The sequence below is a fragment of the Betta splendens genome, chromosome 4 (genome assembly GCF_900634795.4).
Source record: "Betta splendens chromosome 4, fBetSpl5.4, whole genome shotgun sequence".
NCBI classification, from domain to species: Eukaryota; Metazoa; Chordata; class Actinopteri; order Anabantiformes; family Osphronemidae; genus Betta; species Betta splendens.
The window spans coordinates 19,206,653-19,219,550 of record NC_040884.2 but is presented as its reverse complement, the minus strand read 5'-3'; the positions used below and the strand labels follow the sequence as shown (position 1 = coordinate 19,219,550).

General features: G+C 49.1%; 1 protein-coding gene and 1 long non-coding RNA gene across 3 annotated transcripts in view; one reads left to right on the top strand and one right to left on the bottom strand.

Annotated features, from left to right (window-relative positions):
- Positions 1 to 449: 449 nt before the first annotated feature.
- The window catches only part of ptprn2 (protein tyrosine phosphatase receptor type N2), an 86,562-nt gene continuing 74,113 nt past the window's right edge, over positions 450 to 12,898 (top strand). Inside the window, exons 1-3 of the mRNA XM_029145593.3 lie at positions 450 to 815; positions 8,457 to 8,507; positions 12,691 to 12,804. Coding sequence (XP_029001426.1) covers positions 731 to 815; positions 8,457 to 8,507; positions 12,691 to 12,804 — 250 coding nt within the window. The 5' untranslated portion in view covers positions 450 to 730. The remainder of the gene's footprint in view (positions 816 to 8,456; positions 8,508 to 12,690; positions 12,805 to 12,898) is intronic.
- Positions 4,645 to 12,720, bottom strand: LOC114852905 (uncharacterized). Of its 2 annotated transcripts, XR_005897569.2 has the most exons (4): positions 12,305 to 12,720; positions 11,570 to 11,745; positions 7,480 to 7,580; positions 4,645 to 5,629 (listed from the first exon to the last, which is right to left on the bottom strand). It is a non-coding gene; the product is annotated as an uncharacterized LOC114852905 (long non-coding RNA). The 2 variants fall into 2 exon arrangements; XR_003785477.3 differs by lacking the exons at positions 4,645 to 5,629; positions 7,480 to 7,580 and adding an exon at positions 11,269 to 11,400.

Below are 12,898 nucleotides of genomic sequence, written 5' to 3'. Positions count from 1 at the left end.
TAAGTTGATTGATGTGCCTGAACATTTGGAGTTCTGCCTTTTGCTTTAATCACATTCGCAGGTGATCCATGTGACATTTATGTCAGTCTACAGAGCTGCCAGCGATGGAAACCCTCGCTTGTTCAGTACATTCAGGTAGTCGACTCCTTGTCTCAGCTGAAACACGTTTTCTTGATCACAGAACTGAATTTTGGTGCTTTTATGCATTTTACTTTCACGGCTTAGGCATCTTATAAAGTTTTAATCTATAATAGAAGCTGATGTTCAGGAGTCATTAGTCTTAGAGGGTATTAATATTGTCTTTCGGGCCTGATGGTATTTAATGTTATGAGCCCGTTTATTTTGGACCCTGTATAACGCATTGTGCTTTTGTCCCCTCGCCGTTGCTTCGCTGGCTCCGGGCTCCATCCATCCTCGCATCTCTCCATCCAAGGCGCTGTTGCATGCTGCTCGCCTCATCCCTCCTCGCCATGTGTGTTTGACGTCAGAAACTTAGGAGGGGCTCCTGCCTGGAGCTGCTTGGCCGTTCGTGGTGCTGCAAATTGCCCCGTGCTGTGCTACCGTTGCGCGTATCGGAGCTTCCGCGTTTCTCCTGCGGCTTTTCGTGCTCGCCCATGCTCCTCTAGTCCGACGCCTCGTCCCGGCCGCTCGCGCCCGAGCCGACGTCAGACATGCCGTTCTAGCGGAGCCCTGCGATGGATTCGAAGCTGTGTGATTAGGCAGGAGCGGCATGGATTCACCGTGGTGTCCCATCCTCTTCGCAGCACTGGCTCTAAGCCTCTGCCCCTCACCTGCCCTCGCTGATAAAAGATTCGGTAAGCACGTTTGCTTCCTCTCCGATCCCCTCCCCACGTGTTTTACCTGTTCCCGCTCCACAGACTCTGTCCGTGGTGCTGAATCCCGTCCGGCTGCCGTTTGTCTGGATCGCCCGTGCAGGCGACGTTCTCTTACACAACTTCGCTAAATATCAATTTTGAGAGCGACATGCTCGTATTTAGAAGCTCACGGCGCCTTATTCTCTGCTGGCCGTTAACTCGCCCGTGTGCTTTGGCGCAGGAGAGTCTGGAGAACGCGGACAGCAGGAAAAGTTACATAATCTAACAGGCCCAGTGGGTTAGCGACTGTTTGCCTTTCCATTGCATCCAGTAATTAGTTTCACTCAGACTGGCAAACACAATAGTAATAAATTTCACCTGTGAGGGTTTCTGTGCCTTAACCTGCCATTAAAGTGTGATGTGATCCAGGTTGATGCCTGCCTCAGCTCTATCATTTCCAGACTTGGCTGGCTTATATTTTCATTACCCTTGATTTGTTCTTCCAGCTCTATCTCCCTGAGACACTGTTGTCTGGGAAAAGTGTGGCACGCATCCAAACCGTGACGAGGGCCACTGTGACGATTATGGCTTTTTATGAAGACGGGCCCAGAGAATAGAGGCGCCTCATGAATGTTTCAGTGGCGCGTGTGAGTCGAAAGGAGAATCTTTGCACCTCTGATCACACTTACTGGTCTGGGATCAGCAGTCGGTACACGGCAGCATAAACTTTATTATGAGCAAGAGACAAATATAGGTCTGGGGCTGGCGCTCGAGCGCCGTGATGATTCATGCAGGCGCCGAGCCGCATCATTTTCTTTATATTTAGAAAGAGAGAACGTCCGTCCTTTGTAAAACACACACCATCCAGTTTTCAGCTGTCGGCATTTTATAGCTCTTACGTGCTGTTGGGTTGCAGGTATGATATGGAAAACCCAGGGCATCTTCAGGGGATTGTCTTCCTGCTAATATGTTTAGGATATTTATGAATGAGTCGCTCCTCAGACCCCGAGAGCCTCTGTTTCATTGAAATCGTTGTGTATCTTGGGCGTGTGTAGAAGAGGTCTCCATTGTCACAGCGTGGCTGGGCCTGAGAGCGGGTTATTGTTTTTAATGAGTCCCGCTGAGGCTGCACGGTGTCGCAGGAAGCTCCTGGATCGAGGTGTGCTGAAGAGATGCAGCTGCACCGTACGTGACGGCATCGTGTGTGTGGGCGTGGATGTTCTGCAGTCTGAAAGCACACGGAGGCCGAACACCAGCTTCCGGCTGTTGTGGCCTCGGACACGTTAGTCTCTACAATAAAGTCATAGATGCATCTTTAACTTATGGCGTGTCGTCATCAAGGCCTGTTTAAATGCACTTCAACCTTTCTGTTGTCTTGGTTAGTGTTTGCCTCCTGTTCGGAACCCCTGAGGAGAACCCCGATGCCAATTACTCAAACCTGCGACTGCATGATGAAAGCGTAAGCGTTACACCGTATTGATTGTTTTTATGAGCTAGACTTCAAAGCTTCAGCCTCGGCTCGCTCCAGCTTTCCTTTACGCCCAAATGAAAGCGTGTTACAGTTTGTACCCGTGGATTGAGATGTGCGATAGCGACACTTATCTCCTGTACGTACACGGGGACGCCGTCCTCCGAGCCGGCGCTGCTGGGTCTTTTCATTATGGCTGAGTATCAGCAGCCATCGCCTAATATACCCAGACAAGTTAGATTTGATTCATGGGCTGCTGAGCTCTATCTATTTTGCCACAGGCCTCTGTCATTCCACAAGATATCAGGACTGAGTGTTGATATCAAACATCTTATAGCGGTAATAAATCATCTGGGAGGTTGAAATGTGCAGTGATATGAGGAAAGATATTTTACGACCCCGTGGATTATGAGCGCGCCATAAATTCAGGTGAGGACAGACACGTCGCGGCTCTGGAAAGGTTTGTTTTGATGGTATTTTGTGTGGTTTGTGTTGTCTTATTACTGTGACACTCCCTGAGAACCACTTCTTTCCGTGCGGATTACTCAGGTTTGACTGTGAGAGGAACCGGCAATGAAGACAGTGAACATTAGGAGCCAAATGAAAAGTTATTACAGCTCAACCCACCAGAAGCCACCAGTGTCTGTGTGGTTTATTATAATCCAGATGTTTCCATCTGGCTGAGCTGATCACTGCCGCTGTACCACTGCATGGCACGGTTCAGCCCAATGCAACAAAACCACATCTTTAACCATGTAGGCATAAAACTAATAGGGCTGCCAAAAGTAATACTGGCCGGCTGTGATGTCTCTCTCGGACTCACTAAAGGTCACGCTGCATTTTTCTTATTTCTCAGGATGTCTGACTCATCCTGACTGGGCTGGGAAAGGGTCAGCGTGAAGCCGCTTCGGTTCAGACTGTACCGACATTTTAAACGTGGGGCCTCTCTGGGATTCGCAGAGGGCTCCGACTCGTCCATCGACTTTTCTCAAGCATGTATTTATTTGATGGCGTTTCATTATTCTGTACGTGCCCCTCTAGAGGCTGAGCAAAGTCTGTTTCTGCCTAATTAATAATCTCAACAGCTGCAGCATTCGGTGCGAGCGTAATTGATTGAACATTAATATTTTCTGCCATCATCTGTTGTTGAACGTAATAAATGACTATTGATTCTGACGTCGCTGTGAGCAGCCTCTTCTCGGCTGCATTCAACCGACACACAGGCTATTTGAGCGTCCCTGTATCTTAAACGCTTGAGGAGCGCAGCGCTGTGGAGCTGTAACTGCAGAGTTGGGCCCGTCCAAGGGAAGCGTGAGCACAGAGTGTGAGCGAGGAGCCGGACACAAAGCGGGCCGTGTGCCGGAGGCTTGGGCCGCCGCCACGGCCGGCGCGACAGCAGAGCGGGCGCGAGCGCTTCTTTGTGACTCAACAGATGCTCGGAGGAGTGCGTCGGCTTTGGAGACGAGGGGGCGTGAGCGCAGCGGCTGGCGGCGCTCCGGCGCCCGCTCCCGGGCGAACGTCCACGGCTCCGGAGAGGAAGGAAGTCAGAATGGAGCGCTCGTTCTTCTTGTTCCTCCTCCCTCTTCGGTTCAAGGTGAACTGAGATGTTCTGGAGGATCAGCAGGGAAAAATATAACTAAAATTAAATCACATTTGAATTGCTTATGTTTTTCTCCCTGTAGATAAAGATGCATTTGCAGTGTTGATAAATCAACGGCGCCTCTTGTACTTTCTCACATCCTCGTGTGCTTGAGGCCGACAGCCTCCTGACAGCGGGTGCGAAGAATAAAAGCCTCTGTTGAGCCTTTTCACAACATTTTAATGCCGTTGGAATTCAGCAGGTCGGCGTGAAGGTCGCCTCTGTGTCGTGCAGCCACCATTTATAATGAGGACAATAAAGCTGTAATGCAGATTCTGGAAACCTGCGAGTTGAGCTGCAGAATTAATCTCCGCTCTGATTTAAGTGTCTGCTTTATCTTAGGGAGCTCCTGATTAACACGCCAGACCGTTTCTCAGCGCAGCAGGGAAAAGGAATGAATATCAGGCTGAGGTGAATCTACTTGTTTGCATCACTCCGCATTAAGGTTGAGGAACTGTAAAGTCCTCAGAACACAAATTAGTACAATGTTCATGTTCATCGCTGGCCTAAAAGCATATCATTATTGCAATTGCTGAACTTTGTTGAACGCGGCATCATAACAGCTGCGTTGCGCTTCATCTGGAGGCCTGGGGAGATTTCCCTCAGGGCCGCTTGTTTTGCTTCCCATTCAGCTCCTCAGCGCAGGAGAAAGTGGACACTTAACAGTTTGACTTAATGCGGCGCTGCACTCCAGCACGCAATCGCACCTCGAAGGAGAGGGGGGGGAAATCAAATGTCTAAATCATTCAGCGCGGGTCAGGCAAAAGGTCAAGCTGGCCTATTTCTGGGCTCTCCGTCGCTGCTGTGACGCCAGCATCTTTAATTGATGGCCGTTGTCTGGGTCGTCGCCTGGAGCTGGCAGATGAGTGACTGAGAGCGACCTGCCTGCATCAGAACCTGGAGAGGACGCTGAGAAATGTACGTGGTTATGGGCTTCATGCGCGTTATGTCTCATTCCCTCCTCAGTCAAACTGACCTCCGAATTATTAATGATGTTTAGATTTATTCTTTTGATGGATCATCGTTGCCTTAAAGGAAAGGTCTGACATGATGGGAGGTGTCAGGCTAAGGCCATTTTTTATTCTATTTGTCCATTCGCTGGCTGCTTTTTCTTCATGTTGAACCTTTAGGTGCAAAATATAGATTGGCTTGTTTGCTTCATTCCATGATGAAGTAAGGTTCTTTATCACACGAGGAAATTCTGACCGTCTTCTTTAAACAGCTGCTGTGGCCATATCTCTGGGTGTGCTGCGATGAGAATGTTGAGCAGCGGGCGCGCAGCGCGCAGCGTTTGACGAGAACGGACCTTTTGGAGGCTGCGAGGAGCTGGCGGCCATCTTTAATTCTAGCAGGAGAGCGCCTTAATGACACAAGCTGTTTGAGTGTGCCGACATGGTGTCAAGCTGATGCTCATTTGCTCGCAGGTGATGCTCTTCTCTCTCCGGCCACGTCCCCTTTTCCATTCACCCTCACCTCTACTGCCCACCTCCTCTAAACTGGCTCCTTTGGCAGTGCTGGTGTGGAGTCAGACGTCCTTGGTAGCTGCTTATTCATATCATAAAATATATGTTGGTGGCTCCGGAGACCGAGTGAAATATGTCCTGAAGTGCAGAAGGCTCTGGGAGTGGCTGTCCTCGCTGCCAGGCGCTCAGCATCCTTCTTGGCCCGTCAGACATCACAGATGGTACCCCGACACCGGCCAACCACCTGTGAGGCAAAACCAACAGACAAGTGTCGGACTCCTCGTTCAGGTTGGGTTGGTCCTCGATGGGACACGTTTAATGTTCCAGGCAAGGTCAGCCAAACGTTTGCGGCGTCTCGAGCAGATCTTCCAGAGCCAAATCGGCCCAGGACGCGTAATCGATGTCTGGGTAAATCACAGAAGTTAATACAGGCCCGTACGTGTATGTGAGTGCATGATAGTAAACATGCAAGCTGCAGCATTGACACACGAGAATCTGAAAACCTTGGTTTTTGAGTGCGTTTCTTATTGAGAGTTGGCAGCGGCGCGATGCATTCACTGACCTTCTGGATTCTCCCTGCGTGTTTGTAAATGAGGTCGCACGGTGTCTATTTTGGGAAACGAAGTTCCTGCACATTTAGAGCACCTGTAATCCCGTCTCCCGATGCTGCGTCTAATGATCTGTTTCGTGACTTATTATTCATACAGTCGTTTTAACAAATAGCTAAAAACAGCCTATTTGCACGGTGGACAGTAAAAGTGATCCATTGGTTCTGCCGCCCTCCCTGTGGCTCCTCTCTGTCCCACTGAGACTTCACTTACTTGACATGACTAACAGTCGATTTCCCGCTGATGAGCTCCCGTGATTGATCCGTGAGGAGCTTGTGACTCTACACTTAATATCAAGTGTAGTGCTGTTTGTGAAATAATCACACACATAGAATTTTTTTTTTTTATTGAGATACAGCCTGGACTATTTCTTTTACCAGCTCTTCCTCAAACACAGGGCGTCCACCGTGCCTTTTGTCGCCTGAGGTAATCAGCAGCCTCCACTGTGATTGCATTTTAATTAAAAGGCACCATTTTAATCATCTGCGGCGGCGTGTCGGGCAGAGGGGATGAGGCGTTATCAATCCCGCGTCCCTGCCCATCACACGTGCGCCGTGCACGCTCACTCGCTCGCGCCGCGCCTGACTAACTATGCTTGGCTGGATGCTCCATTAAATGGAAGGTCGTAATTAATATTGAGAGCTGACAAGGCCTCCCAGAGAAGCCAAGCGGGGAAGTGATGAGGAGGTAGAGTTGAAAGGGTTGACACTAATTGCCGTGCGGTGAGATGCGCGGTCAAGGGGGACCGCGCGGCTCTTCCCACTTTACAGCTCAATAGGAGGCTTGTTGTCATCGTGGAGCTAAGTTTGGGTTTAAAGGCGTCCAAGCTGGAGATGTTTTGATAGAAATAAGGGCAGCACCTAGCTATTACCTTTATTTAATCTCCTTCAGTTGCTCTACTGTATGATGAAACTAACTGGCCGATAGCCAACGCTAATCCCACGCTGCCCAGTAGGGGGCAGCACAAAGCTTGTAAACACATAGCTGACACGTTTTGGCATTAAATGGTGCCTCACACTACACAGCTGCAGCTTTATTTACCGCTGATAAAACCACATGGATTAAAAAAAGGTTTACAACCTATAACATAGTTTAAAGCCTGTAAAGTCTTCTTCCAGCAGCTTGCTGTACTTTGAGTTCACCTTCAACCGTCAGATGAGTGGTTTGCTCAGTGCTAGACGGATCGAGCTCTTTCATTTTGGGGCTTTTTGACTTTGTGTTGCGAAGGTCTGGGCGACCTTGCCGCTCTGACTCACTCAACATCATTAAATAAGCATTTTGTCGTCGTTTTGAAGCCATTATCTCTAAAAGGTGCCACTTTGTGAAACCTCTAAACTGAATGACGCTCCCACACACATTAGCCTTCAATAATTAAGCTCCCGCTCGTCTCGGAAAGTTCGTCTGCGCTCGTCCCTTCTGTGTGAATTGATGAACAGGCTTGTTGCGCCTATCTCTTCCCATTATTAACGTCTGACAGAGTCCTCACCTTCGCCTACTCAGCCTGTCCTGCATTCACGGTCACGAGCTGCGTATTGCATCCGTGGAGGCCGCCGGGCCAAGAGGGTGCATCCGGCTCCATCGCTCCTGCTGAAGAGCAGAGATTAAAGCTCATTGTTTACGTTGTCCCCGCGCAGCCGAGACTCTCAAGACGGCAATAAATGCCACCCGAACGTTCTGGGTGGCTTATTTAACGGCTTCCGAGCTGAAAGTGAACCTTCGGGACGCGGAGATTCTTTCACGACGCCTTCTTTTTGCGTGGAGAATCACCTGTGCCCATCGCCGAGCGGAACAATCGCTCCTCTGCCTGTTGAAACGCCCACGTTTGAAATATGAACGCCGGGAACAGCTCCCCACAACGCTGCTGCCATCTGTTCATTTATTAGCCCAGAACACCCAGCTTTAAGCTCATTAATATTCATCCAACATTCATATATGGAAGCCTGACGTGGAGTTGGGGTGTCGGAGTGTCAGAGCCAGGATGGACGAACTCACACTAATTGATGATTGATGGCTCGGCCATTAGCAGCGAACCACACAGACTCAGTTAATGCAATATTAAGCTGGACTTCATGGAGCTGGGCCATATTTAGAAACTGCAGCTAAATTTATACTGCACTTAAGTACATGTTATGTACATTAAGTTTAGTGCTCCAGTCTTTCCTCCAGAACCAATTAAGGCATTTGTTATGGCGCCTTTATGGCACGCTGCCAAAAGGCTGCTCCACTTGTTTACCGCCTCCCTCCTCTCCCGCGTTAACTAGACACATAATACATTTAAGGCTGCGGCTAATTCCAGTGAGCATTAAAAAAGAATTGTTTGACATGTTGGGAGATGCCTTCACTCATCTTCCTGCGGGGAGTTATTTATACCTGGTAATCCTTCATGTTAGCACGGTTAGCTGATGCAGTAACAGGTTAGTCCCAGAATGCTGTGCTTGAACGTTTCCCTTGTCTCCTCTCCAGGTTGCCTGTTCGAGGACGAGCTCTGTGCCCCGTACGAGTTCTGCGTCAACGGTAAGTCAGCGCCTCCCAAGCCTTCCTGAGTATTTTTACAGGCACATTGTGACGGAAGAGCTGTCACGGCTAATATTAGACGTGTGAGTCATGTCTGGGGAAAGCGCGAGCGCACACGAGTTGTCTCTAATTCATCCGATCCGCGACGAGACCTTTTGATCGATACCAAGAGGATGTTTCCCCCAAACCAGGTTTTCTCCACAAACCGACAAAGCGTCTCGTCACAGAAGATGGATGTTCCCCCGCGGTTGCCATGACAACCTGCCGCCTGATTAACGCGGGGGAAATGTCGGGGCTCCCTCGCAGCGTGGCATTAGGCCGAATCAAGCGCGAGGCTTTGCTTTTGATGGGGATTGATAGCATGTCGATATCACGGATTATCTTCGCAACATCGCCACCGTGAAAGGTTAATGTATTCTCCACAATAAAAGCTCAGTCAGGATGCTGTGTGGCTCTCTCAGCGCCAGATCCACGGTATCTGTTTGGCCCCAGTCGCATCCACGCTAAACACCTGCGCTCTGAGACTGTCGTCATTTACTTTATGCACTTTCATTTTAAAATCAATCTTGCAAACAAGATGGAACGGTTTCTCACTGGAAGGCGATTGAATTACATGCAAATATGATGTGAACTATAGAAAACTCTCAAAACACCAGACCGGTACCAATTTAAATATTAATATGTTATTTAGAGGAGAGTGACAGTAGATGCTGTGTTTACTCTTTTCATCATAAACAAATCTTGACTAGACTCCTTCATCATGTGTCTGTGTTGCTATTGGTGCCTAATAAAATACCTTTAAACTTAAAATAGGTTTTAGAGCATTTTAAGGCACAAATAAATGCTTTTGAAGTTAGCTCTAAAGGAAGGAGCAGTGAGGGGGAGTCAGAAGCTCTATTTCCATATGAGCCCAGCTGAGGAGAGGATATTCCAGCAGCGCAGTGGAATATAAAAAACTCCTTTTAATTACACAGGCTGCACCGGTGCAGGTGGGGGGGGGCTCTGTGTAGCCTAATTGAAGGAAATCGCTGACCTCATCAGAAAAACACCCAGCGGCAGCGAGGAGGGTCACGGTGGGTGTGGAGGTGTGACGCTGAGGCGTCGTGGCTTCTTTGGAGAATTTCTCCCTTCACCGCTAGACATTACAGTCTCGCGTCACAGCCCTCTGCGCATACTCAAGTGTGCCGCTCTCCACCGGAGTCGTGATGAGCAGCAGTCGCCACAGACAGAGGATGAGTGGGCGGAACTAGGTCTGCCACTTCAACTCTCCGCCGCGTCCCTGAAGGAGTAACCTGGTTTATTCTGGCTTGGGCCGAGCGGGGTCTTCGTCACCCAAGCTGTTGCTATGCAGGGTGGGGAGAGGGAGGGCGGGCTCTGAGGGGGAGCTGTCAATCAACGGCACAGTGAACCGCTCACCGATCGCCCAACTTTTCCTCGTCTGGAGGAGAAACAAGGGAACCTGAAGCTTGCTGCATTGATGTGGAGCTGATTAGTCCCACTCCGTTCCTCCACGCTGCTGGTTGACTCCTAATAAACACTCCACCAATAGTACTGTATTGATTAGTGGTTATCTCTCCTGCTCTTGGACTAATATTGTCTAAATCTTCCACACTGCATTGCTCCTATTGATCTTGCAACGACTGCAAGTGCAGCATAAACATTTCAACCAACCTCTGCAACATCTATAATCCCGAACAATCTGCGTGGATACAGCAGCTAATTTATGGTCTTCGTCTGTTTGATGCGCTGAGGGGTGGGTTGATCTATATTAATATCTGCATTTCCATGTGGAGTGCAGCGCGCGCATAAATGCAATTATCATTTCAAAGCCACAATTTTCACATTAAAACAAGAACGGGAGCGATGCGTAAACCCTTGACTGCAGCCTTTGTCGGAGCTCCTTCTCTGCATCTGGCTGCTCCTGCTGCATCGATTTAGACCAATTCATTTCCATGACACGAGGCTGAGCAGCTTCTGTGCCTGTTCCAATATGTCTTAATTTGTCTCCCCTCCCCTCTGACACACAGTCTTACGGTGGAAACGCTGTGCTGACTGTCAGCTTTAGTGTTTGCTCATGTTTTCCCAGAGCGCTCGCTTTCACAGTTTAAACAGCTTAAGCTGCAGCTGATTGTTGCTCTGTCTGTCACAGCAGGAGCGATGGTGTCTGGATTTAGAGCTCTCTACTGTTTTTAGCTTAAAATCTCCTTTATTCCCGCTGAATGCTGCTGATCAAAATGTGAAGTAGCTGCTCTAGTGAGAATGACTCTGATTTGTACAATGGTACATCAAAGAAGTCTTTGATTATTAGATTCCCTGGCCTGATCCATCAATTATGGATTAAGGGCTGATCACGATTCATTTGCTCTGGACTTTCATTCCATCTGTTACTGTAGAAGGACGCGCAGATCCATCTATTTCTGATCCAGATCAATTGAAGGAACTGGACCAACGTAATGCGGATCACACTCGGTACTGTGTGTTATCTCCTGTTGTTCTTTGTTTTCTTTGTTTTCATCAGATGCGTCCAAACCTCCATGTGCCTGACGCACGCTGAGCCTGTCCAGCCTGAAATCTAAATGTTGTTTTTAGCTGTCTGAAGACAAAAAACAAGAGGACTGTCAACCACTAAAAGCACAGCTGGTTGCCTGCATTTAAAAGGAACAGGATTGAAGCAACACAACTGTTCAGAACCGTTGAGCATTACCTCCATAAACCAATCAGCTGTTCAAGAGAATCTTTGACTAACAGAACATCCCCGTTCATTTACTGTATATATTTCATTTGAGTGACGCTTGGTTGTTGCAGCTCAGACGCCCAAACACTTTAACACATTGATCCATGTGGTCCTAACAATGTTATGGAAAACCTCCATTAATGAAAGGGTTTCATTCAGCTGAAAAGAACAGAACAGTCATGGTCATTGTCATGGAAATCGATGAGGGATATCGTTTCCTGTCCAGCCTCTATTCACTTCTTACATAACGTATTAACAGCTCCCGACTGAAAAAAGAGAAATTATTTTCTTCTAGACCAGTATTTCGTCCCCACATCCACCATGTTACCTGTTATAAAAGCATTAGAGGAGACGCGTTGTTGGCAGAGGAAAAAGACACACGACGCCGCGTCAGTCGATCTGTGCTTCTGTAGGTGGGAAGATTTCCTCCGCGCTGCTCGAATCTCAAAATAACCTGAGTGTACGGCGTCGTCTGCTGGTTCTCCGCCTCCGACAGGCCCATTCCTGTGCATTTAACGGGTCGCAGGAGAAAAACAGGGATGGGTCACATTCTTATCGTTATAATTTTACACTCAGTGTGGACCGTGTGGAATTATTTTGATCTCTGTGATGAAACATGTTGTAGATGTTTAAATAGATAAAATCTAATATTTCAGAAGCTCAACTTGCACCAGACTGTGTCAGAATGTTGCATCACAGCCAATGTTATAAATCTTCCATAGGGGAGAACAGCATGTAATGTTTCCTGCATTAGCCGACGTGTCAGCGAGCGTCAGCGGCGCCATTGATGTGTGCTGTCATTGTTGGACATCTTGGGGCTAATTAATGGAGGCTGCAGTGCATGACAAAGTGTTGATTCGCATCATTACGTCGCATCTCTTCACACCGGCGTCCTCAGACGCGGTCTCATGCCCGACTGCGCAGACAGATGAAATAGTCGGGTCTCAACGCGCGGGATTTATGTCCGGAGATCGTCTGCAGCGTGTTCGCTTGGATTTATCTCCTCAGCCGAGAGAACGTGACAGCGTCGGCCATTCATATTCCAAAAGCCACGTCTACTCACCGCTTTGTGACCCCCTGAGCCGCAGCATCCTTCACAGACCTGGAGGATCCATTGAATTGTGGGGCTGATAGGGACTCGGTGGCGTGGGTTGCCTAGCAACCTGTATTGAGAAAGGCGGGAGGCCTGCTGATAGGGAGATTACCAGGTACCAAGATAAAGTCCTTCCTGCCACGAACGGCTGCTTATCGCGGAGCTGTCAGCGGAGAAAATGTCAGCTATTAGATCCCCCAGAACAGGAAGTTAGAGGTGTGAGGACTCGGCAGGCGCCGCGCACGTTTACAAGGCCACACCTGAGCCAGTTTACATCGGAGCTGCGAAGGCGCTGGGAACCGGCTCCTGTGTCTTGTGTTCGTCACTGCTCACTTTCCCCTCTCGTCTTTCTGCAGATGGAGTGTTCGGGCGATGCCAGGAGCTGGCTGCCGCCAACCTGTCCACGTACGACGTTTCCCCCTCTGCTCTGCAGCGCCTCAGGATCCTCCTCCAGAAACTGGCTCGCCGAGGTAGATGCCGCTCGCCTCCCCGTCCATCTCTGCCTCTCTCGCGCTGCTCGCCGCTGTCGTCCGTGCGCAGGGCTCGCGGCAACCGCTCGTCCAC